This window comes from Dendropsophus ebraccatus, chromosome 8 (genome assembly GCF_027789765.1).
Source record: "Dendropsophus ebraccatus isolate aDenEbr1 chromosome 8, aDenEbr1.pat, whole genome shotgun sequence".
In the NCBI taxonomy this organism is placed as follows: Eukaryota; Metazoa; Chordata; class Amphibia; order Anura; family Hylidae; genus Dendropsophus; species Dendropsophus ebraccatus.
In genome coordinates this window covers 31,658,851-31,685,721 of record NC_091461.1, presented here as the reverse complement: position 1 = coordinate 31,685,721, position 26,871 = coordinate 31,658,851, and the positions used below count along the sequence as shown (strand labels likewise).

At 45.9% G+C, this 26,871-nt stretch overlaps 1 protein-coding gene across 6 annotated transcripts in view; it reads left to right on the top strand.

The window, feature by feature from the left end:
• EXOC6 (exocyst complex component 6) overlaps positions 1 to 26,871 on the top strand; it is a 213,150-nt gene that overhangs the window by 48,403 nt on the left and 137,876 nt on the right. Inside the window, exon 1 of one of the 6 annotated variants that reach the window (XM_069980108.1) lies at positions 2,896 to 3,110. The exons of 4 other annotated variants lie outside the window; for them this stretch is intronic. In XM_069980108.1, the coding sequence (XP_069836209.1) occupies positions 3,013 to 3,110 (98 nt within the window). In that variant the 5' untranslated portion in view covers positions 2,896 to 3,012. Of the gene's footprint in view, positions 1 to 2,895; positions 3,111 to 26,871 lie in introns of those variants that run through there. One more of the 6 variants, XM_069980110.1, reaches the window with a different exon arrangement.

The window sequence follows — 26,871 nt, the reverse complement described above, 5'->3', positions numbered from 1 at the left end:
TGCGGGAACATGGACAGGTCCGAGCAGGGGAACTGTACAGATATGCACCATGCTGTAATGACAGAGCCGCACAGCTGCTTCATTACAGCGCGGCGCATATCTGTACAGTTCCCCCACTCCCAGCATCTTATCACAGATGCTGTCCGGGCGGGGAAGAGTCCGTTATAGGCATTTCACGTCCGTGTTCTTTGCAGAACACGGAACATGTGAATGTAACCATACAGTAGCTGCTCATAAAGTCCTAAAAGGTCCATAATAGTTTATTATGTTCAATTAAACTTGATATTAAAATGGCTGTTTGCGCACACATATAGTGACTTTATGGTCATAATCATTACTTCAGAATTTTTTTTTTTTTCTTAATGTAGGCATAGGCCACATTTTTTTTTATTACTACAGAATTTAAAAGGATTATCCAGAATTAGAAAAAGATGGTTGTTTTCTTCCAAAAACAGCGGGGGTGGCGATTGGGGCGGCGCAGGGGGCTGCGGTTGACCGTGGGGCCGGGCTGCGGATAAGCAGGGGCCGGGCTGCGGGCGGGCCAGGCTGCGGGCGCGCGATCGCAAAACGATCGCAAAACGATTTTCCGTACGATATATTGTATGGTCTAAACCAGGGGTGGGGAACCTTTTCCATGTCGAGGGCCGGTCGGGCATTAATAAAATCATTCGAGGGCTGCATACCGTGTGCGGCAGTTAGTAGCGTGGGTTTGCAGCGCCCGGGGCAAGGCAAAGTATTGTTCCCCTGCTATTGTAGTTAACCCCCCCAGTGATGCCCCTTGTAGTCTAGTTAACCCCCAAGTCATGTCCCTGGTGGCCTAGTTAACCCCCCCAGTGATGCCTCTGGTAGGCCTAGTTAACCCCCATCAGTCATGTCCCAGGTGGCCTAGTTAACCCCCATCAGTCATGTCCCAGGTGGCCTAGTTAACCCCCATCAGTCATGTCCCAGGGGCCTAGTTAACCCCCATCAGTCATGTCCCAGGTGGCCTAGTTAACCCCCATCAGTCATGTCCAGGTGGCCTAGTTAACCCCCATCAGTCATGTCCCAGGTGGCCTAGTTAACCCCCATCAGTCATGTCCCAGGTGGCCTAGTTAACCCCCATCAGGCATGTCCCTGGTGGCCTAGTTAACCCCCATCAGGCATGTCGCTGGTGGCCTAGTTAACCCCCATCAGTCATGTCCCAGGTGGCCTAGTTAACCCCCATCAGTCATGTCCCAGGTGGCCTAGTTAACCCCCATCAGGCATGTCCCTGGTGGCCTAGTTAACCCCCATCAGGCATGTCCCTGGTGGCCTAGTTAACCCCCATCAGGCATGTCCCTGGTGGCCTAGTTAACCCCCATCAGGCATGTCCCTGGTGGCCTAATTAACCCCCATCAGTCATGTCCCTGGTGAGCCTAGTTAACCCCCATCAGTCATGTCCTAGGTGGCCTAGTTAACCCCCATCAGGCATGTCCCTGGTGGCCTAATTAACCCCCCATCAGGCATGTCCCTGGTGGCCTAATTAACCCCCATCCGGCATGTTCCTGGTAGCCTAGTTAACCCCCATCAGTCATGTCCCAGGTGGCCTAGTTAACCCCCATCAGGCATGTCCCTGGTGGCCTAGTTAACCCCCATCAGGCATGTCCCTGGTGGCCTAGTTAACCCCCATCAGGCATGTCCCTGGTGGCCTAATTAACCCCCATCAGTCATGTCCCTGGTAGCCTAGTTAACCCCCATCAGTCATGTCCCAGGTGGCCTAGTTAACCCCCATCAGGCATGTCCCTGGTGGCCTAGTTAACCCCCATCAGGCATGTCCCTGGTGGCCTAGTTAACCCCCATCAGGCATGTCCCTGGTGGCCTAGTTAACCTCCATCAGGCATGTCCCTGGTGGCCTAGTTAACCCCCAAATAAAAAAAATAAACATCCTACTCACCTTACCTCCGCTCCCACGCTGCCCATGTCCTCTTCTGTCCCAGGTCCTCTGTGCCGGTCTTTCTCCTGCAGGCGGCGCGCGATGAAATGACGTCATTGTGCGCGGCCCGCAGGAGACTGAAGACACGCGCGCTCTGCTGTGGAAGAAGCCGGCATAGACAGCATCCTCCTGTGTCCGGCAGCTGTCACAGACACCGGAGGATGCTGTGTATGCCGGCTCCTTCCTCCTCCAGAGCAGCGCGCATCACAGGGGAGCTGCGGGCCGCGGGCCGCATCGGGAGGTCTCAGGGGCCGGATGCGGCCCGCGGGCCGGAGGTTCCCCACCCCTGGTCTAAACGCTGATCGTTATGAAAAAAAATTGTTACTCCGACATCGTTAATCGTACGATCGGGCCAATTATCGTTTCGTGTAAACGAAGCATAAGGCTTCCAATAATCTAAAGGTCTGGATTAATGGGGGGAGTCTGGTCTGTGGTCAGAATTAAAGGGGTAATGCCATCTGTGATATAGGGGTATGCCATGAATGTCTGATACATACACATATGGCACCTGCGCTGCATTCTAGCCTTGGTGGCCGCTTACCTTGTCTCCTATAAATATTGGGGAGAAAATGGGGTGGGGGTCCCTAATAGGTGGCCATTATGCCATTGCTTGCTCCATTGCTGGCTGTTGAATTAATTTGGGTTGCTACAGTGCAGGGTTCCCCAATCAGTGGCTCTCTAGCTGTTGCAGAACTACAACTCCCAGCATGCCCTGGCAGCCTGTCTATATTAATGGTTTCCAGGAGCCATCCCCATCCCTGTACACTATCCCGGCCCAGCTCCATGTACCGGCAGCAGCTCCTCTACCTGTCCGGGCCGGCTTCCTCAGTGGACAGCAGCTGCTCTGGCGCCCCTAGCGGCCGCTCTCCTATAGTGCACGGTGCTCTCTGCTCTTATCACCGGCAGCCCAGGCCCCCTAGCGGCCGCTCTCCTATAGTGCACAGTGCTCTCTGCACTGTCACCGGCAGCCCGCGCCCCCTAGTGGCCGCTGTCCGCACCGCTCCACCTTGTGTCCGCCCGTCACCGCAGCCTGACACCGGGCACCGGATAATCCCTGCAAGATGGCGGAGGGCGAGAGCCTGGAGAGCGTCACCGAGCATGAACGGATCCTGCAGGAGATAGAGAGCACGGACACGGCCTGCGTGGGGCCTACGCTCCGGTAAGAGGCCGGGGAGGAGGGAGGGAGGGCTCCAGGTGATCGGGGATCATTGATTCGTTGCGGGATCGGATTTCCTCCTTTGTCTCTCCCCCTCCCACCCCGGCCTGTAGTGGTCCTGTGCCCCATCCTCATCCTGCCCCGGACCGGGCATCTCCTCCATTGTCACCGCTGCCAGCCTGGTGTGACCTGTGCCCACACTGCCCTGCGGTATTATCAGCCCGGTGTGACCTGTGCCCACACTGCCCTGCGGTATTATCAGCCCGGTGTGTCCTGTGCCCACACTGCCCTGCGGTATTATCAGCCTGATGTGACCTGTGCCCACACTGCCCTGCGGTATTATCAGCCTCGTGTGACCTGTGCCCACACTGCCCTGCGGTATTATCAGCCTGGTGTGACCTGTGCCCACACTGCCCTGCGGTATTATTAGCCTGGTGTGACCTGTGCCCACACTGCCCTGCGGTATTATCAGCCCGGTGTGACCTGTGCCCACACTGCCAGGCGGTATTATTAGCCTGGTGTGACCTGTGCCCACACTGCCCTGCGGTATTATCAGCCTGGTGTGACCTGTGCCCACACTGCCAGGCGGTATTATCAGCCCGGTGTGTCCTGTGCCCACACTGCCCTGCGGTATTATCAGCCTGATGTGACCTGTGCCCACACTGCCAGGCGGTATTATCAGCCTGATGTGACCTGTGCCCACACTGCCAGGCGGTATTATCAGCCTGATGTGACCTGTGCCCACACTGCCAGGCGGTATTATCAGCCTGATGTGACCTGTGCCCACACTGCCAGGCGGTATTATCAGCCTGATGTGACCTGTGCCCACACTGCCAGGCGGTATTATCAGCCTGATGTGACCTGTGCCCACACTGCCAGGCGGTATTATCAGCCTGATGTGACCTGTGCCCACACTGCCCTGCGGTATTATCAGCCTGATGTGACCTGTGCCCACACTGCCAGGCGGTATTATCAGCCTGATGTGACCTGTGCCCACACTGCCAGGCGGTATTATCAGCCTGATGTGACCTGTGCCCACACTGCCCTGCGGTATTATCAGCCTGGTGTGACCTGTGCCCACACTGCCCTGCGGTATTATCAGCCCGGTGTGACCTGTGCCCACACTGCCAGGCGGTATTATCAGCCTGATGTGACCTGTGCCCACACTCACAGGCGGTATTATCAGCCTGATGTGACCTGTGCCCACACTGCCAGGCGGTATTATCAGCCTGATGTGACCTGTGCCCACACTGCCAGGCGGTATTATCAGCCTGATGTGACCTGTGCCCACACTGCCCTGCGGTATTATCAGCCTGATGTGACCTGTGCCCACACTGCCCTGCGGTATTATCAGCCCGGTGTGACCTGTGCCCACACTGCCAGGCGGTATTATCAGCCTGATGTGACCTGTGCCCACACTGCCAGGCGGTATTATCAGCCTGATGTGACCTGTGCCCACACTGCCAGGCGGTATTATCAGCCTGATGTGCCCTTTGCCCACACTGCCAGGCGGTATTATCAGCCTGATGTGACCTGTGCCCACACTGCCCTGCGGTATTATCAGCCTGATGTGACCTGTGCCCACACTGCCAGGCGGTATTATCAGCCTGATGGAGGATATAGTGTGTATGGTGTATATAGTGTGAACAGTGTGTATAGTGTATGCAGTATACCGATCAGTGATGCTACTATAGTGTATATAGTGTGTATGGGGGATATAGTGTATACAGTGTGTATGGGGGATATAGTGTATACAGTGTGTATGGGGGATATAGTGTAGCGATCAGTGATACAACTATTGTGTTTACACAGTCTATATGGTGGATATAGTGTGTATAGTGTATAAGGGATATAGTATATATGCTGTATACAGTGTGTATAGGGGATATAGTATGTATGCTGTATACAGTGTGTATAGGGGATATAGTATGTATGCGGTATACAGTGTGTATGGGGGATATAGTATGTATGCTGTATACAGTGTGTATGGGGGATATAGAGTGTATGCTGTATACAGTGTGTATGGGGGATATAGTGTGTATGCTGTATACAGTGTGTATAAGGGATATAGTATGTATGCTGTATACAGTGTGTATGGGGGATATAGTGTGTATGCTGTATACAGTGTGTATGGTGGTACAGTATGTATGGTATATACAGTGTGTATGGGGGATATAGTGTGTATGGTATATACAGTGTGTATGGGGGATATAGTGTGTATGCTGTATACAGTGTGTATGGGGGTACAGTATGTATGGTATATACAGTGTGTATGGGGGATATAGTGTGTATGGTATATACAGTGTGTATGGGGGATATAGTGTGTATGCTGTATACTGTGTGTATGGGGGATATAGTGTGTATGCTGTATACAGTGTGTATGGGGGTACAGTATGTATGGTATATACAGTGTGTATGGGGGATATAGTGTGTATGGTATATACAGTGTGTATGGGGGATATAGTGTGTATGCTGTATACAGTGTGTATGGGGGATATAGTGTGTATGCTGTATACAGTGTGTATGGGGGTACAGTATGTATGGTATATACAGTGTGTATGGGGGATATAGTGTGTATGGTATATACAGTGTGTATGGGGGATATAGTGTGTATGCTGTATACAGTGTGTATAGGGGATATAGTATGTATGCGGTATACAGTGTGTATGGGGGATATAGTGTGTATGCTGTATACAGTGTATGGGGGATATAGTGTGTATGCTGTATACAGTGTGTATGGGGGTACAGTATGTATGCTGTATACAGTGTGTATGGGGGATATAGTGTGTATGCGGTATACAGTGTGTATGGGGGATATAGAGTGTATGCTGTATACAGTGTGTATGGGGGATATAGTGTGTATGCTGTATACAGTGTGTATGGGGGTACAGTATGTATGGTATATACAGTGTGTATGGGGGTATAGTGTGTATGGACATGTATGGCAGATATATAGACAGATTTATTTTGCAGTCTTTGGGTAGCTTCACACACACCACAGCAAAATTTATGCTGCGGATCCGCAGCAGATTTGATCTAAACAACTGAACACAGCATCAAATCTTCTGCGGATCCTGTAGGTGTGAATGCAGCCTTTATAAGAGTCTCTTGTTGCCCATAGCAACCAATCACAGCTCAAGTTACATTTTACCAGAGAGATGTAAGAACTGAAAGCTGAGCTGTGATTGGTTGCTATGGGTAACGAGAAGGCAGGGTGATCTCCCCCCATAGTGTGGATACTGTATATACGATGCATTGGGATTTTTTTTTAGACCCTTTCACTTTTTCCATGTTTTGTTATGCTGCCGTCTTCTGCACCCCATAATGACAGTGATAACAATGTCAGAAATCTCTAATAATGTATTCTGAAAATGGCCGCCTGGATTACACCTGGATTTGGGGATATTCTGCCCTTCTTCTTTGCAGATCCTATCAAGCCCTGTCAGGTTGTATGGCGGCCATCGGTGGACACCATTGTCACGTCTCTCCAGAGATTGGGTCAGGGCTCTGTTCAGCAAGGTCAGCGTGAGGCCCAGAACACTCTGAATCCAGTTTTTATTAGGAATATCTCTGCACTTTGCTCAGTACAGCTTTTCCCTAAAGAGGAGTAATCCAGGATTAGTAAAAGCACAGCTACTTTTTATAAAAACAGCGCTACCCCTGTCCTCAGGTTGTATGTGGTATTACAATTCAGCTTCAGTCACTTCAGTAGAGCTACAAAACCCACACCCAAACTGAGGACAGGAGTGCTGCAGTTTCTGGAAGCATGGATAGCCTATTAAACCCTGACCAGTCTCCTTGCCCCTTGAAATCCCCCCAAGATCATGATGCTGCCCCCTCCATGCTTCACTGTAGGGATGGTATTGGGCAGGTGATGAGAGGTCCCTGACATGATACAAAAAACACAGCAGTGAGTGTAGAAAAACAGGCTGCACCTCAATGTAGAATACACCTCAATGTTTATTATACATTGAGGTGCAGCCTGTTTTTCTACACTCACTGCTGTGTTTTTTGTATCATGTTTTTTGGAGTTTAGTGGCTAGCACTCAGCTAGATTGCATTGGTGGTGCCCGCAGAGGAGGTTTTTAAGGTCCCTGACATGATGCTTAGAATTAAGGCCACAAAGTCCAGTCTTGGCTTCATCAGACCACAGAATCTTAAAGGGGTAGTTTGGCGGTAAAGAATTATTGACAGAATAACACACATTACAAAGTTATACAACTTTGTAATGTATGTTATGTCTGTGAATGGCCCCCTTCCCCGTGTCCCACCACCCCCACCCGTGTACCCGGAAGTGTGGTGCGCTATACATACCTGTCACGTGCCGACTCGTCTCCGATCTTCAGTCTGCGATGTCGTCTTCGGACGGCCGGGCCTAATCCCTCCAAGCGTCCTGAGTGCCGGCCGCCCTCTTCAGCGTCATAAGATGCTCAGCCGCGATTGGCTGAGCACAGTTATGCTCAGCCAATGATGCTGAAAAGGACGGCCGGCACTCAGGACGCTCGGAGGGATTCGGCCCGGTCTATGGTTTCACAGCATAAATTACGTATGCCATTGCAAAGTACAATTAGTAGCGCAAAAAATATGGGCTCATCTGGGTATCTAGGTGGGAAAATGCAAGCGCTATGGCCTTATATATACAAGGAGGAAAAAATTAAAGCGCAAAAATAATAACTGGCTCTGTTTTTTTTTGGTGAACTACCCCTTTAAGTTTCTCTTAGAAGGGAGTGTTATAAAGATGTGTGGAGATGCACCATCCATGCCCCACTGGGAACTTTGGGAATAACAAATATGCAAAGCAACTCTCTCACCAGCTTTTGAAGGTAGCTTTCCCCAGGGCCGGCCTTAGGCTTCATGGTGTCTGTGTAAAATTGTCCTTTGGTGTCCCTAGCTTTTCAAGATTGCATAGCTATATAGTGATAAATCCCCCCCATATACAGCAAGACAGACTTTCCATTTAGGCTGCTGGGAAAGCTGAATGTTAACACTATGATACCACAATGGTGACCTTACATGATAGATACACATAGTAAATTGCTGGGTGCTTTACATGATTGTTTTATCCTTCATCACAGCTCCATAGAGGTTGTTACCCAGCTTTCCCAGGCCTCAATATCTGCCTAGGTCCCCAATTCTTATATTATAGAATAACTAGTCAGATTTGTTATCAGGTAAAGCTCCAGGAGGAATTCAGGAACTCAGGAAAGCTAGGTACCGTGAATGCTGGCTAACACTATACAGAGACTGTGTATGACTTTACAAGACTTGAAATCCATTCTGTATGTCCCATTTGCTTAGACCATTGGTGAAAAATCTCATTTGGTGGGAACATGTCGGGCTTTACAATAAGTGATGGACCTCCTAAGCAAATTTAATGAAATTTAAATCAACTCCTAAGCAAATGTAATGAAACCAAAGGACACAAAGACTCCACCCATTGTAATCGGGTGTCAAATGGTCACAATTTTATTTAAAATCACATGACACTGAAAAAAATGGCAGATCCCTGACTCACGTAAAGTTATCCTCCAGCAATCAGGCGAGGAAAACCCCCCTGTGGAGGAAACCTCGAGCAAGCCATGGCTGGAGATGTTCCCCTCCCCTGGACTTTGAGGGTATAGTAATATAACATAGTTTAGGAATTTATACTTTTCATATGATTTGCAGACAACAGTATAACTATAAATTATAAACTATAAACTATAAATATACTACATATGAGAGCGGTCTGGCTGTCATATCTGTCTTATTAATGGTTAGGTGGAAGTATCCCTTTTCCTTTACAGATCCAGCACCACCTCTCAAAAAGGTGGAGAGTCAATTAAAGGGGTAGTCTAAATTGATGTTAAAATCTTAAAGCGATTTACCTGCTGGTTCATTCGCTTCAAGTCAAAAATAAACATTTTTATTCCCCTTTTCACATCATGTGGTGGGGAAGCTGACACAATGTAATGTGAATGGTGGCTTACATGTTAACCAAGAAAAAGGCATACCCTAGGCTGTGCATGACTGTCATCACATTATAAGGCTCTGTGCACACGTTGCTTTGAGTGGCAAAACAACGACTGCTGTATTACGTGTTCCACCGGCCGATAATTCTTTTCCACGGATAGATATCTGCTGGCCGTATGGGCGTCAATGAAAATCAATTAACCATTGTCTCTCATTCACACTACGGACAGCAGAACGGCCACACAGTGTGTGAACTGTATATTTTCCAATACGGCCATTGTTCGCGAACTGGAGCCATAGGGAAATAGACATGTTTATTATTTAATACAGCCACAGTAAACAACGGCCGTAGAGGATGTTCTGTGCTCACAACAACGGACGCTGTTCTATTGAAAGCAAACCTACGCCCGCTGTGTTCATAGGCCACTACGACCATAGGTTTCCGAATACATTACACTGTGTGAACATAGGCTAAAAGAATATATGAACAGATCACACCTCCAGCACTATATATATACATGTACCCGATGTATTCTGTATGGAAGCTGTCGATGCAAAGATAAATCTGACCACAGTAGAAGTTCACAGTAATCTCTCCATCTGCGGGGCTCTCCATCTTATTGCTTCTCAAAAAATATTCTTTAATCCGCTCCTTAATACAATTGGACTGGTAAATCTGCTGAGAATTTCTCATGTGACTCAATGCAATATTTATTTATGTTGTATTTTTATTTATTTTATGTATTTATTTTGTAGTTTTTGTGCTACGCGGTGTTCATGCCCAGACTTCCTCTGCCTGTACAATATCTTTTGCATGAATTGTGTGTACACAGAAATAGTCTGATACTGAATGTTAGGTACGTCATCAGGAAATCGATGCGGGGTCCATTCTAGTTTGGTTTTATCCCCAGTTTATTGGTGGTGAGAACCTGCACAGCGATGTGGTCTCCCCAGCTGTAGAACAGAGCAACACAAAAGGTGTCTGTGCTTGGACAGGTGCCAGTCTGCACGGTGTGTCCGTATTGTCAGACCTGTTGTTGCCAATAGCTGATTGTATTGGTCAGAGTTGCCTACTTCTTCACCATCGGTTATGTGTTAATTGCCACCTTACTTCTCTTGGTATTTCTGAGAAGGTTTAAACTTAAAGGGGTTGTCCAGCGAAAATCTTTTTCTTTCAAATCAACTGGTGTCAGAAAGTTATATAGATTTGTAATTTACTTTTATTAAAAAATCGCCAGTCTTCCCATACTTATCAGCTGCTGTATGTCCTGCAGTAAATGTTATTTTATTTTCAGTCTGACACAGTGCTCTCTGCTGACATCTCTGGGTGAGACAGGAACTGTCCAGAGCAGGAGAGGTTTACTATAGGGATTCATAGAAAACCGAGACAGAGTTCCTGTCTCGGCCAGAGATGGCAGCAGAGAGCACTGTGTCAGGGTGGGTTTATACTAAGGAATTCTCACAGATAATGTCAGCGGAATTCCGCAGTATCTCCGCGCGCACGGGTGCACGCCTTTCCAGCCGGATCCATAGACACCATTCTATGGGCCGGCATATTCCGCTATCCGCCGAAATAAGTGACATGTCAGTTCTTTCGGCGGATAGTGGAATACGCCGGCCCATAGAATGGTGTCTATGGATCCGGCGGAAAGGCGCGCGGCCATGCGTGCAGACATACTGCGGAATTCCGCTGACATTATCCGCGAGAATTCCTCAGTATGAACCCACCCTCAGACTGAAAATAAAACAACATTTCCTGCAGGACATACAGTAGCTAATAAGTATGGGAAGACATGAGATTTTTTTATGGAACTAAATTACAAATCTATATAACTTTCTGACACCAGTTGATTTGAAAGAAAAAGATTTTCGCTGGACAACCCCTTTAATTGTCAGACCTGTAGTTGTCAATAACTGATTGTATTGGTCAGAGTTTCCTACTTCTTCACCATCGGTTATGTGTTAATAGCCACGTTACTTCTCTTGGTATTTCTGAGTAGGTTTGAACTTAAAGGGGTACTTTGCAGATTTTTTTTCTTTCAAATCAACTGGTGTCAGAAAGTTATACAGATTTGTAATTTACTTCTGTTAAAAAACAAACAAACAACTAAAGTCCAGTACTTGCTGTATGCCCTGCAAAAAGTGATGCATTCTTTCCCATATGACACAGCGCTCTATGTTGCCACCTCTGTCCATGACTGAAATTGTCCAAAGCAGATCAGGTTTTCTATGGGGATTTGCTACTGCTCTGGACAGTTCCTGACATGGACAGAGGTGGCAGCAGAGAACAGTGTCAGATGGGAAGAATACATCACTTCTTGCAGGACATACAGCAGCTGATAAGTACTGGAAGACTTGAGTATGGGAGGGGACCATGTGTGCTGTTTCAGTGGAAAGCAGTCAAGTTGAAGAAAATAGCCAAGTCTCTGTACATATGCTTCAGTATAGTATAAATAGTATAATTCAGTTATGGTAATACAATTTAGTCATCGTCCCGGCTCAGTGTATGTGACCGTGACGACTCCTTTAGCACAGACACTCTCTGTTACTCTGTGTACAGCAAACACCATCATGAAGATCTCATTTAAGTGATGATGTGAAACCACATAAAGATAGATTTATGTCAGCAGAAAGGATTTCACTCATGTGACGCTCCATATACATCCTCCTCAGGCCCCAGTGCTCCCAGTACAGTACTGGGACAATGGATCTGTAGTATTTTAGCCACTATGAAAACTCTTGTTCTAGAGAATAGTCCTTTATCTGTGTGAGGGATGTAACAGCACTGTCATTAGAGTGTGGGGAAGAATTGTTTTATTACAATTCAGGAAAGACTGCTGTCATCTGATTGCTACAGAGAGTGATGGAGAGAATGCTGCACAGAGTGCTGTCATTAGAGTGCTGGAGAGAATGCTGCAGAGAGTGCTGTCATTAGAGTGCTGGAGAGAATGCTGCAGAGATTGCTGTCAGAGTGCTGGAGAGAATACTGGAGGGTGCTGTCATTAGAATGCTGAGAGAGTGATGTCATTAGAGTGCTGGAAAGAGTGCTGTCATTAGAGTGGAGTGCTGGAGAGAATACTGGAGAGTGCTGTCAATCGTGTGCTGGAGTGAGTGCTTTCATTAGAGTGCTGGAGAGAGTGCTGTCATTAGAGTGCTGGAGAGTGCTGTCATTAGAGTACTGGAGTGAGTTCTTTCATTAAAGTGCTGGAGAGAGTGCTATTATTGGAGTGCGGGAGAGAGTACTGTCATTAGTGTGCTGGAGTGAGTGCTTTCATTAGAGTGCTGGAGAGAGTGCTATTATTGGAGTGCTGGAGAGAGTGCTGTCATTAGTGTGCTGGAGTGAGTGCTTTCATTAGAGTGCTGGAGAGAGTGCTGTCATTAGAGTGCTGAAGTGAGTTCTTTCATTAGAGTGCTGTCATTAGAGTGCGGGAGAGAGTACTGTCATTAGAGTGCTGGAGGTATTGTCATTCGAATATTGGAGCTTCTATTAAGAGTGCTGACAAGTGCTGCAATAGGAATGCTGGGGAGAATGCTTCCGATAAAGTGGCGATCTCTGTCATTAGACTGCTGGAAGGAATGCTTTCATTAGAGTGCTGTATGTAGGGTCCCTATTGTCTGCAAAATGGGTAATTTTTATGAGACAATCTATCAGACATTTATGGCCTGTTGTATGGATGGTACATGCAGTTCACTAGATCCCCTGATTGGGTCTTCAATTGCCGATTCCACCAGATTGACTTTCAACCGTTTGTGTTCTTTCTAGTGTACCTTGCTCTAGTCTAGTTTGCTACAGATTGTTTAGTTTTCGGTTCACCCTTGTTTTGTCCGGTCTGTATTTTATAGCTGCTACTTTTATCAGTTACTTAGTTCCTTGATTTAGTTTCTATTCTGTCTTGCTCTTTCACCCTGGTCCTAGTGCCTGCTCTTTGTTCAGTTAGTTTACTAATAAGGTTTATCATAGGAGAATTAGGGCCCTATTACATGGAAAGATTCTTATATCGTTTCAATTTAACCCCTTCCCACCCCATCACATACTGGTATGTCCTGGGGACGGTGGGGTCATGCCGTGACCCTGCTCTTACCGCGTGGCTCCAGCCTGCTATGGGCATCTGGGGACCATGGCTATAAGCCAGCACGGCTGACCGCCATTTAATACTGACATCGTTATTTAAATGGCTATAAAAAATCCTTAGCGATCCCTGCTTCTGCCTGGGCCGGGCCTCAGCACCACAATGACGTTGATCCTGTCTTGGCACTTGATTACTATGGGCTCCAGCAGCCCTTATTGATCGAGCACTGATCTCATTGGTCAATTCATTACATATGTACTGCATTGATCTCTATGAGAGATCAGTGTAGTTATAATAGAAGTCCCCCATCACGTAATAAAATCTGAAATCACCCCCATTTTCCCATTTTATAAATGAAAATAAAAAATAAACATATTTGCTATCGACACATGCAGAATCACCCAAACTATCAAATTATCACATTCCTGATCTTGCACATGAAACAGCGTAAAACAGTGTAAAAACCCGTCAAAGGGCTCTGGGCAGCCCATAGGCGAAAGCGGCGGTCTGTTGCCACCGCTCCTATTACAGAGGGATAGATCAAGGGTTAGGGGCCTATTCCATGGAGCGATAATCGGCCCGATTCGGCCGATTACTGCTCCGTGCAATAGAGACACTGATCAGCCGATGATCGTGTCATCGGCTGATCATTTATTTAGGTTCAAACCTAAAATCATCGGGCACTAACCGCGCATCACTGCGTGGAATAGCGGTGTGCGGCGGGCGACCAACGATTTCACAAGCACCATGCTTTACCTAAGCATGTTGCAAGTCTTCTCCTGCGTTCCTTCTTCCTCCCGGTCCCGCACGCAGCAACAGCTTTAGTGCGGCCTGTCTGAGCTGATAGACCACTCAGCCAATCAGTGGCCAGGACCGCCGCTCCGAAGCTGCTGTTGCGCACGGGGCCGGGAGGAAGAAGGAGCACAGGAGGCCTGCAACATGCTTAGGTAATGTATGGTGTTTAAACAAGGGCTGCAAGGACATCGGTAATGATGTCCCTGCAGCCCTCGCTAAACGATTATCGGGCCATGGAATAGTCCCAGTAAACGAGTGCCTATCTAGACCTGAGTACTGGGAGCCACCATTAGGACACAGGATTGTCGTAGGTGAAGCCCAGTTCTGCTGTATGACTGGGCAGTCTCTTTACAGTACTTCTTCCCCTCATATTAGACCATTGGACAGATGTCCAGTCTTCATGTTCAGTCTTTATTTTTGTCACAGTCTCCATGTGGGTTTTCCCTGCTGTGTATAAGAGAAAGCGAGCGTGAGCCGGTGTGCGCTCACTTGGAAGGATTCCACATTGCAATAAATATTCTGCATCTGCTGTGCTGGGATACAGGCTGTGTAGGAGGGGAGGTGGAAACAGTCCCAACATGTTCCCTCATCTAATAGCAGCCATTACACTACTAGCGTGCGCTGTCATAATGTGGCCTGGCATCGTACACCATGTCATTACTATAGGTCACTGGTTTGGGTTGAGGTACTCCGCCCATGGATGGTGACAGCTGCTTGTCCTCAGCGGTGGACTAGTTCCTGGAGAATTGACAGCTTGTATCATATCTGTACTATGGTTCATTTACTAACATACTGCAAACATGAAGGAAGCGCACAGCAACCACTTCTCTTTTCTGTAACCTGAATGTGACTAGATAGGACTGAGGACTGCAGTTTTATAACATGGTTCCCTAGAGGCAGCAATCTAGGGGAGATGCAGATCCATTGTCATTGGTTAAAGGGGTCATCCAAGATAGGAAAAAGATACCTGTTATTTTTCCTCAAGAGCTCCACCACTCTTGTCCATGGGTTGGGCCTGGTACTGTTGGGTCTTCCTCATGAGTGACACTGTTTTCAGGTAAAACGCTGATCTATGAACTCCATTATGAGGGTCCCTCGATCCTGTCCAGCAAGATCGTGGGAACAACCAAGAAGGAAGTGATAATGGTTTCTAGAAACAGTATAGGACATGAGCGTTGCTGTTTCCATAATCTCCTGCACTTCTCAGTGTACTCATTGCATGAGTGGCCAATGGTCATTTCCATCCAGGATGGGGTCAGGTGCCCTCAGTCTAGGAAGAAAAGTGGGTCTCAGATGATCTGTTAAACATTTATGGCATATTCTGTGGATGGGATGGGAATAACCCTTTAAAGAGATTATCTTGTGTTTAAGGGGTGTTACTAATCTCCCAAAATCATAACTTCTTAGCCCTTTGGCCTGTTTGTGGTGGCCCGAGGTGGCCAGAAAGCTGAAAACAGTTATGCCGTAACGTCAAAGGGAGACGCATAAACTACGTAGCTGTGCTGTTTAAGTAATTTGCGAGTCCTTAGTTGGTGACCCCCTCATCTCCATAACATCTCTATGCTGTAGTCTAATGGACAGGGGTTGTGTGTATCGAGTTAGGACAAAGTATTTCCCCTACCGGTCCTTGTGTCCCTTTGGACTTTAATTAGAGATGAGCGAACCGGGTTCGGGTTCGAGTCGATCCGAACCCGAACGTTTGGCATTTGTTTAGCGGGGGCTGCTGAAGTTGGATAAAGCTCTAAGGGCCCTATTTCACCGGACGATTATCGTTTGCATAATCGTTAACGATTAACGATCTCAAATGACCTCTATTGCGAAAGACCTGAAAACGTTCACTCATTTCCATGGAACAATAATCGTTACTTATCATTGTAATTGCGACCGTTTCTTCTTCGCTATTTCTTCGCTATTGTGTTCGTATCTATTGCGATCGACCAAACGATGTCTTATTCAATGGGAACGTTTTGCGAACGAGCAACGATAAAAATAGGTCCAGGTCTTATAAAGCGATCAACGATTTCTCGTTCGGTTAACTGCATTTCAACCGAACGATTATCGTTTAGATTCGAGCGATTTAACGATAATCTGAACGATAATCGTCCGGTGGAATAGGGCCCTAAGGTTGTCTGGAAAACATGGATACAGCCAATGACTATATCCATGATTTCCACATTGCCTTAGGCAGTAGTGGATTATGATAGGGGTGTTTTGGGCGGCAGCCCGGGGCCCTGAGCTCCTGGGGGGCCCATGACCACCCAAAAAGACTTATACTTTGAGTGGTGTACTGTCTCCTGGCTACACTTCCGCCATGATTTGCAAAATAAATCAGTTTTTTTATGCCAATTTTGCACAAATCAGGATATCATGACATTATCTACCATGTACTATGAACACCGAGCTAGTGCTGCCACAGTTACAGTGGGCTGGGGGGGCCCAGGCTTGGTGAACAGCCCGGGGCCTATGGTAAAGTTAATCCGCCCCTGTCCTTAGGGCTTTATCCAACTTCAGCAGCCACCGCTAATCAAATGCCGAATGTTCGGGTTCGGATCGACTCAAGCATGCTCGAGGTTCGCTCATCTCTAACTTTAATGGGTTAATATTCTGAAAATGTACTTATAATACTTTCTTATTAAATCCTGCATGTGTGAGGTGGGGGTATATAAAAAGTGCAAAGTAACCACATTGAAATAGAGCATAAAGATTCACCTAAAAACAGCCGAAAGCTCCACTTTTAGGTTACCCAATATGTATATAGGATGTCATAAATCTTTTGACTTGCCATCCATCAGCATGGCACATAGAACTGGGGCAGTGTAATACTGAACCGGAAAAATCAGCCATTGAAACCCAGCCTCGGGGTTAATCGTACTTTACCCAAAGAGTCGAGCGAGGAGGAAGCCGGTTATATCAGGAGCGTTTCCGCCCTCTGACTATTGGGCAGTATTTGACCACTGATTGACTCCCAACGCTTTCTTAGCTTGGCCTCTGTGCACCAGATAAAGACCTTCTCACAGGACCTGGCTCTGATACCATCTTTACCCAAGCATATACATGTAATATATAGCACGATAAGCCACATCTCTGCCCCCTTACTGTTACAGTACAAGTCATTTTCGGTGCGATTAAATCTTACTAAGGAAGTCAGTTATACAAGGGATGGGGCCGTGCAAGGTTACAAAACTTCTCGTGAGGAAGTGATGTGTCTCAGATTATACCGTCATTGACCCATCGCTGTAAACGGCACAAACCACACTGATAAATATATACAGATAGAAGATACCCGATGGGGTAATACACAGTGCCCAGGGGTAGATGGTAATACCAACATGTAGCCGGCCAAATAGTGATTTTACTGACTTTTTTCTTTTTTTTTTTTTTTACTATTTTATCTGAACTTAGATTTTTTTAGTATAGATAACTGCATGCTTTTTTTTTTCCTAAGAAAACTATTTTTCACTGTTTTAATACCAACCTTCTAAGTTTTTCTCTTCTTGTGTCTTTTTTTTTTTTTTTTTACCTAGAGTATGATTTACATGTGTTTTTTATGTTTTTTTTTTTTCTATGATTTACAGACATGTTTTAATGTTTCACATTTAGCTGATATGCAGTATGCCGTATGAGCTTACATTAGAGCCAAATATCACACCCAAACATCAGAGAACATGATCAGATAAAGAGGTGACATATGCGTTTAACTCCTTTAGATGAGTGCCACAGAGAAATTTTGGCTGCAACAAGGATCACATGACCGATTATAGCCATGCTGCTCTATGTGGCTTCCACAGTAACGCAGCTTAGGTAAATAAATGGAGTCACACAGTGACCTGGCAGTGGCAAGAGATCAATCCGAGATGGATTACTTATGACTGTTGGGTTGCAGTCATGGCCACTTGTCTGTTAAAGCATGACCCCATGCACTGACTTTGGGATCTTGGATCACACAAATCCTGTTATGGCCAAAGTCCTATGTAGCCCTACCTTTAAAGGGGTATTCCACTCAAACATAACATTTCATATGTTGCTGGCCATGATGAGGCTAACAATTCCTTCCATACTTGTTATTATCTATTCAGTCTCCTCTCTCCAGTTCTTATCTGCTGCTTTCTGTTGAAAACAAAATCTGTGTGGGAGCTTTTCTCTCTGTCTCCCCCTCCTCCTCCCCCCCCCTCCCTTCTGAGACAGCTGATGTAAACAAGTCCCTGGCAGGCTGTATCTGGAACTTTGTTGATTCTTTGTAATGCTGGGAGTGTTGCTGATGAACTCACTGAGATTAGTCCTCTCAGCATTACAAAGTTGCAGATAGGGACATGTTTACCCTAGCTGTCATGGAAGGGGAGGGGGTGGAGACGGAGAAAAAGCCCACACCTAGTTTTTTGTGTCTTAAGCAGAAAGCAACAGCTCATAACTGGGGGAAGGAGACTGAATAGATAATAACTAGTATGCAGTGGCGGTCTTTGGCACCAAGCACCCCAAGCGATCGCTTGGGGCCCCCAACATCCAGGGGGGCCCCCACGCCCCGCTCTTGTGCTCAAGACCGCTGGACAGGGCCGCTGCCCCGCTCGCTGCTGCCATCTGAACTGTAACTATGAGCACTCGTAATGAGCGCTTATAGTTACATGCAGCAGCACTGACAGGGTGGGAGACATTGGCTCCCTTCCTGTCAGTCACTCTTGTGGCCGCACAGGAAGGGTTTTCCCTGCAGTCACAAGTGGCAGCTTTGTCCTTGTGGTGCCGGCGCTCCAGTGACATCACTGGAGCATCGGCGCCAGGGCAAGGGGACTGCGGCCTCTTGTGATCGCAGGAAAAACCCTTCCTGCGGCCACAAGAGTAAAGAGAAGAGGAGACGCCTGGACCCAGGTGAATATAAGTGTTTGTTTTATTGTGTTATATACTATATGGGAGGGGGAGCACACAGGGGTCTGTTTAACTGGGGGAGCGCACATCGGGGGTCTATATAAATGGGGGGAGCACACAGGGGGGCTATATAACAGGGGGAACACACAGGGGGGCTATAGACTACTGGGGCTTCAAAGAGGGGTCTATATACTACTTGGGGCAGCAGAATGGTGTCTATATACAACTTGGAGAGAACACAGGAGGTCTATATCCAAGTGGGGGAGCACACAGGGGGGGCTATATACTACTGGGGGAGCACACAGGGGTCTATATACTACTGGTGGGGCACACAGGGGCCTGTATACTACTGGGGCAGCACACAAGGAGTCTATATAATACTGGTGGGGCACACAGGGGTCTATATACTACTGGGGGAACCACACAGGGGGTTTATATACTACTTGAGGAGCACACAGGGGTCTATATCCAAGTGGCGGAGCACACAGGAGGTCTATATCCAAGTGGGGGAGCACACAGGGGGGCTAAATACCCCTGAGGGAGCACACAGGGGGCCTATATACTATTGGGGGAGCACACAGGTGGTATATACAACTGGGGGCAGCACACAGGGGGTCTATATACAACTGGGGCAGCACACAGGAGGTCTATATACTTCTGGGGGAGCACACGGGGGGCTATATATAACTGGGGGAACACACAGGGGTCTATATACTACTGGGGGAAGCAAACAAGGGGTATATACTACTGGGGGCAGGACACAAGGGGTATACACTATTGGGGGCAGCACACAAGGAGTATATATTACTAGCTGTAGCGCACAAGGGGTATATACTACTGGGGGCAACACACAGCGGTCTATTGTTTTGGAACACGTGTCGAGGGGGGGCCCCAGACATACCTTCGCTTGGGGCCCCAGAAATGCCAAGACCGCCCCTGCTAGTATGAAATGAATGGCTTAATTTGCTGATTTCAGGCAGGACTGGCTAATCATCTAATATCTATGGGGGCCTCGAAGCTCACCCCTCCCTCTTTCCCTAGTGGAGTAGTTGTTGAAGGTTAGGATTTGGACATTACTGCCATTATTAAAAAAAAAAAAAAAAAGATTAAAAGGCATCCAGTTTTTTTTTAACGCACACAAAAACATGGTTAACTGCATTTTTGTGTACGCTAAAAAAAAAAAAACAGATGTGTTTTAATTACTTTTTTTTTTTTATAATGGAAGTCAATGGAATAACGGATCAAAACGGCTGCACACAAATGCATCAGTTTTTTTGGGGAAAAAAAACTGATGAAAAAAACGTAGTGTGAATCCAGCCTCAGTTAGATAAAAAAAAAAAAAAAATTAAGATGTCTGATATAGCAGTCCCCTCTCATATCCATACCAGGGCCCGGCCTCCATCATGAGTTCTCCTTGTTTCTTTTTTGATGACCCCTTCCAATAAGGAGGTGTGAGTGACGTCTGTAAGTGATTAGTTCCATGAGCTTTCCATCTGGGCTGCAGCATATTAGGTTATTATCACCCTTGAACCGGTCTAAATATTCTTTAGCAGCTTATAATAATAATACAGGATTCTCATACCGATTAGTCACTCAATCCTGTTGATAATATGGTTTGGATTTGCGGTACGCTCCAGAATCTTGGCACCGCGTCCGCACATTTGGATGTTAATAAAGCATTCCATTGCCGCATCTGGAAACACCTGTTTCCCACCCCAGAGAGTCGGCGTTATCTGGAGAACACTAAAGATTGCAGCTAGACCTGTGCAATAACTTACAAAGGCTTTTATATTTTCTTTTATTTAACACGTCATAAATCCGGCTGCCAGGATGTCCACTTGCTATTGGTATTCGTGTCTGCGGACACATTGTACAATCGCTTGATACTTTAGTGATGGTTCAGACATTGACTGATAGGCCTTTTACATGTGGCGACTATCAGGACAGTGCCCTGTGTAAAAGACCCAGCGATCAGCTGATCACCAAGCAAATGTTCATCCATCAGCTGATCGCCGGGATCAGCCATAAAAATCATCCCTGATCAGCCCTGTGTAAAGAGGGGTGTACTGACAACAGTCATGTGAGTAAAGGGCTGTGATCCTTTCTGAACACTAATTCAGCCATGTAGAAGTCTTCTTAAAGGGGTGATCCCATAAAAAAATTTAATGCACAAAAAGCATATAGGTCGGTGATTCCCCACCAATTGTTTGACACCTTTTCCAATTGTCTACCCTGCTCCTAGCCCTCGATTCAAACTTTTACAAATGATCCCAGTTTTCCATCATGGCAGCCAGGAACTACATCTCCCAACATGCATTGCACCTCAGAACCAACTGCCTTGTGTCCGCCAACCACTGGCTCATTCTGGGTCTTCTTTAGTCTGGTGATCATTGATTGGTGTGAATCAGTGGTGGCCGGGGTAACAGAAGACATATTAGGGTCCTTTTACACAGAGAGATTATCTATCTGATAGATTTTTGAAGCCAAAGCCAGGAATGTATTTGAAAAGAGAAGAAATCTCAGTCTTTCCTTTATGACCTGTTCTCTGTTCATAGTCTGTTCCTTTGGTTTAAAAAATCTGTCAGATAATCTCTCTGCGTAAAAGGACCCTTACAGCTTGCCTCATAGAAGCGACAGAGATTGTATGACCTATGTCTCAGAAGGGAGGGGGAGGACAGAGGAGTGGAGACAGAGTGGACCAGGAAGTGAGGATTTTCAACAGCTTCAGTATGTCCTACAGACCTACGGCCCAATTCATGAAATAGAAACCTATTACAAACAAGCTTAGGTTATCGGTGGCGATTGAACAGGGTTAACTCTTTCCTATTCGGAGTATCTCTTTAAAGGAGAAGTCTGGTGAAAATTTTTATTAAAGTATTGTATGGCCCCCCTAAAGTTATACAAATCACCAATATACACTTATTACGGGAAATGCTTATAAAGTGCTTTTTTCCCTGCACTTACTACTGCATCAAGGCTTCACTTCCTGGATAACATGGTGATGTCACTTACTGGATAAAATGGTGATGTCACGACCCAACTCCCATAGCTGTGCGGGCTGTGGCTGCTGGAGAGAATGATGGCAGGGAGATGCTCAGTGTCCCTCCAGTGCCCTGTGTCCCTCAGTGTCCCCCTGCCATTATCCTATCCAGCAGCCACAGCCGCACAGCTCTGGGAGTCGGGTCATGACATCACCATTTTATCCAGGAAGTGAAGCCTTGATGTAGTAGTAAGTGCAGGGAAAAAAGCACTTTTTTAAGCATTTCCCGTAATAAGTGTATATTGGTGAATTGTATAACTTTTGGGGGGCAATACAATACTTTAATAAAAATTTTTGCCGGACTTCTCCTTTAAGTGCTGATCCATTAGAATGGCATACATATCAGGTCTGTACATGGCCTACATCACTTCCTGGATAACATGGTGATGTCACGACCTGACTCCCACAGCTGTGTGGGCTGTGGCTGCTGGAGAGAATGATGGCAGAGGGATGCTCAGTGTCCCTCCAGTGCCCTGTGTCCCTCTGCCATCATCCTCTCCAGCAGCCACAGCCCGCACAGCTCTGGGAGTCGGGTCGTGACATCACCATGTTATCCAGGAAGTGACGTCACCATGTTATCCAGGAAGTGAAGCCTTGATGCAGTAGTAAGTGCAGGGAAAAAAGCACTTTATAAGCATTTCCCGTAATAAGTGTATATAGGTGACTTGTATATCTTTTGGGGGTTAATACAATACTTTAATAAAAATTATGTCTGGACTTCTCCTTTAATAACTTGTTGCATGATCAGCCAGTGTAAAAGGTCCTACAGAGTAATCTCCTCCAGGCTTATTCTAGCAATGGATTGAGGGCCTAAATACTCAGACTCTTATCTCTGAAACATTTTGACGCATTAAAAAGTTTTTTTTAAAGTGACAGTTCCCATTTAAAGCTTCATCTCACGTGTGGAGTAAAGTCATAGGGAAAGGATTAGTGAGCTGGTAGGGTTCACCAACTTGTGTTAGAGATTTTTACACATGTTACCCTCCAACAGAGCCCTTACATTTAGCAATCTAAGTTATTAGATCCTCTTCAATGGCACCTATCTATCTCTATCTCTGTCTGTCTATGACTCTAAATTATATTATTACTATGAAACCGAAGTTGTGGCATTAATAGCACCAAATGACTGGCAATACATTTATTACATGTTTTGGCCCCTTTTTCTGCCGCTTCTGGTGGAGGGGCAGGGCTTAAAGGGGTATTCCACTCAAATATAACTTTTGATATGTTGCTGCCCATGGTGGGACTACCAATTCCTTGCATACTGAGACAGCTGATGTAAACATGTCCCTGGCAGGCTTTAACTGCAAATTTTTTTTCGATTTTTCCAATTTCCGATAAATACCATATTATAAGGTGTTTTCATTACATTAATTTCACGGATATCTCCATGATGGTCAGTCTGTTCCTCCGGTGGAGCTGAGCACCTATTAGATTTGCCTCCAGTCTTACTGATGCTGGTGAAGGGCAGAGTGATGTATTAGGGTGATGGAAGGAATCTGCTTACCTTGCCTGTATAACTGCCTGTACTCAGCCGTTCTCTGGAATGTGCTTATGCCTTATGTACACTCATGTGTGAAGCCGGTCACAGGGCACGCAGCTTCTTTTTACATGGGACTGATGTTCTTCTAGGAATCAGACAGATCCACTCTTCTTCCCTTATGTGTAAGAAAGCAACCATTTTCCTGATCCTGACCCCTTAAACGGCCACTATGAGACGTTACAGTGTCCCCATGATGACATTTCCTGGCACCGTGTTCATGTATAATCACAGGATTACGAGGCCTCATAGCGACCAATCAGAAACCATCTTTATTTTGTGGCAGGACAAGGTTGAAAATAAAATTAAAGAGCTCCTAAATGAAAGTGGGAGAAGTGTTGTCGTAGGGAAACAAGTAGCAGGGGGTCCGGGAACATCAACCTCTAAGAAGGTAGTTTACTGACAATCATTCCCCATATGAGTGTCTTCTCGCCAATGCTTATAGCGGCCATGGCTCCTTGTAAGGTTTATGATGGGTAAGCAGCTGATCGAAGAAGGCAGATCTGCAGGGGAGGAGAGAGGAGCAGCCTGAACCAATGGGAAGGCAGGAGGCGTGTCTCAGACTCCCTGTAGGCGCTTTACCCAAATTGTATCAACAGATTGAGTCCAACAGTATGCAAGAAGACAATGGCGGCCTATGCCTGAGGTATACAGAATTATAAGCATATATTACACAGGCCTGTCTGTTCATTTAGTAAACAGTGAAATGATGTTACGGTTACTTATTAATGAACATTTCCTGTGAATCATTATTTGCAGATGTACTATAAGACAGCAGAGATTGAACCAATAACTTCTGTGTGTCCTGTTTATACTGTTGACTGACCTTAAAGGAGTTATCCAGTGAAAATCTTTTTCTTTCAAATCAACTGATATCAGAAAATTACATAGATTTGTAATTTACTTCTATTAAAAATCTCAAGTCTTCCTGTACTTATTAGCTGCTGTATGTCCTGCAGGAAATGTTGTTTTATTTTCAGTCTGACACAGTGCTCTCTTCTGACATCTCTGGCCGAGACAGGAACTCTGTTTCAGTTTTCTATGAATCCCCATAGAAAACCTCTCCTGCTATGGACAGTTCCTGTCTCGGCCAGAGAGCACTGTGTCAGACTGAAAATAAAACAACATTTCCTGCATGACATACAGCAGCTGATAAGTACTGGAAGACTTGAGATTTTTTAAATAGAAGTAAACTACAAATCTATATAACTTTCTGACACCAGTTGATGTAAAAGAGGGACAACCCCTTTAAAGGACTATTGTACACAATGTAGTTCATGTTTATCACCTAGACAGAAGGATCTTATGTGCTATCTTATGCTGCTGAGCAGATTTCATACACAGCAGCTGGTATAATATATTTTCATGTAAAATGTTTGAAGTTTGGTAGATATTATCCGAGTATGATTGATGTGTGGTTATAACAATTAGACTACTGTTGTCCATGAAGCTCTTGTGCAGAGCTGTGTGTTTCCATGGTTACAGACTACAAACACACCCTGTGTAGTCTGATCCTGCAGTCAGGTGTTATTTCACTTCCTCTACTGTCTTCCCCAACATTATCAGTTAAGGGAGAGTCGGGAGACCTCCATATATTTTACACTTGTCCACTCTCTCCTAAATTGATGTTTTTTGCCATCATACCTAGCGTGTATGAAGACCTTAAAGGGGAACACCAGCAAAAAAAGTTTTCTTTCAAATAAACTGGTGCCAGAAAGTTAGACATTGTAATTTACTTCTATTTAAAAATCTAAAGTCTTATCTCAGTACTTATCAGCTGCTGTATGTCCTGCAGGAAGGGGTGTTTCTTTTTCCAGTCTGACACAGTGCTCTCTGCTGCCACCTCTGTCCATGACAGGAACTGTCCCAAACAGGAGAGGTTTTCTATGGGGATTTGCAGTCATGGACAGAGGTGACCGCAGAGAGCACAGAGTCATACTGGAAAGAATACACCATTCCCTGCAAGGCATACAGCAGCTACTGGAAGACTTGAGATTAAATAGTTGTAAAATACAAATCTGTATAACTTTCTCACACCAGTTTATTTGAAAGAAAGAAAAAAATCCCCGGAGTACCCCTTTTAAGACATGATCTAGTTATTATAGAATAATCCTGCGTTCGCCAGAGGTTTTTTTATTATTAGAATAAAAATCTTAATTATCAATACCAAGTTTACATGTTTCAGATTTGTGAGATCTTTGCACATTGTCACTAGTTAGTTTTGCCACCCAGGAGCTCCTATATTTATCATTGTTCTCCCTTTCTCTCCGTTTCATGGGAAGCACGGTCATACAATTTCCCATAACCCCCTAGAAGAGAACACTTATATTTAGAATTTTTTCTCCGTTCTCACAATCTCCTATTAAACTGGACTAAACCACTGAGGTTTTATATTACATTACATTTTATTATGTAATCCAGATACAGTTGGGTCCAGATGGAGGGGGACACAAGTCTTATTATTTTTCCTTTGCACGCCCCCTCAGTTCTCTCACCGATGTGTTGCAGGGAATATAGAAAGAATTATCACCTAAGGATTATATAAGATCTCTAGAAGATCATGCTCACACGCTGTATAAACATGGCTACCATATCACGGCCATAGATTACATATTTCAAAGATTATCATTAAAGACTCTGTAAACAACGTCCGTTGGTGCACATAGTGTATTTAATAACGCCGCTGTTTGCATCAGCCACCAAATTAATGTTGGTGCCATTATTTTGCGTCCGTTATCTTGCGTTTTTCACACACAGTACAGGGAAATTACTGTTCTTTTCACTGTCCTTTCTATGAAACTCAATGGACTTTTTAGTTAAAGGGGTTGGCCACTTTAAATGGGCGCACTGCACTTACTGACAGCAGCTCCCTGTGGACCTCATAGAGCTAAAAAAAAAAAAGCCTCCCATCCTCCAGGCTGTGCTGCTCTGCGGTCCATAAGATGGCCGACATGGAGGAGCATGTGACCATGCCCCGCCCCCAGGGTCCACTACTGAGCCTGTATAAGCCTATGGAGGACACCTTTGGGGGGGGGGCATGGTCACATGTTCCTCCATGTCGGCCATCTTAAGGACAGCCTCACCACAGAGCAGGGCAGTCCAGCATGGAGCAGGGGAGTCTGATTTTAGGTCTATGAGGTACACAGGGAGCTGTTGTTTTGAGAATTAAATAACGACCCTCGAAAAAGCAGCGTGTCAACATAGCCTGATCATGATTGATTACAAATCCTTGCTGGTCATGTGATGGACATAGGTGTGCCACTGATTACTGTAACCAGAGTGCTGTCCTGTAACGAGTCGCCCAGCTTAGTGACCATCACATGACCAGGACAGATTTTTGCTCTGTGTGAAGGAGCTCTGATCCTGGATAACCCCTTTAAGTGGTGCATCAGTGTAGCAGTCAGTCAGTTGTTTGGGCAGACAACGGATTGAGCTTCAGAATAGCATTGAGTCAAGGGACAGGTGGAACTTCAAGCGAAGACCTCTACGCAAACTCTGCTTGCAATTTCC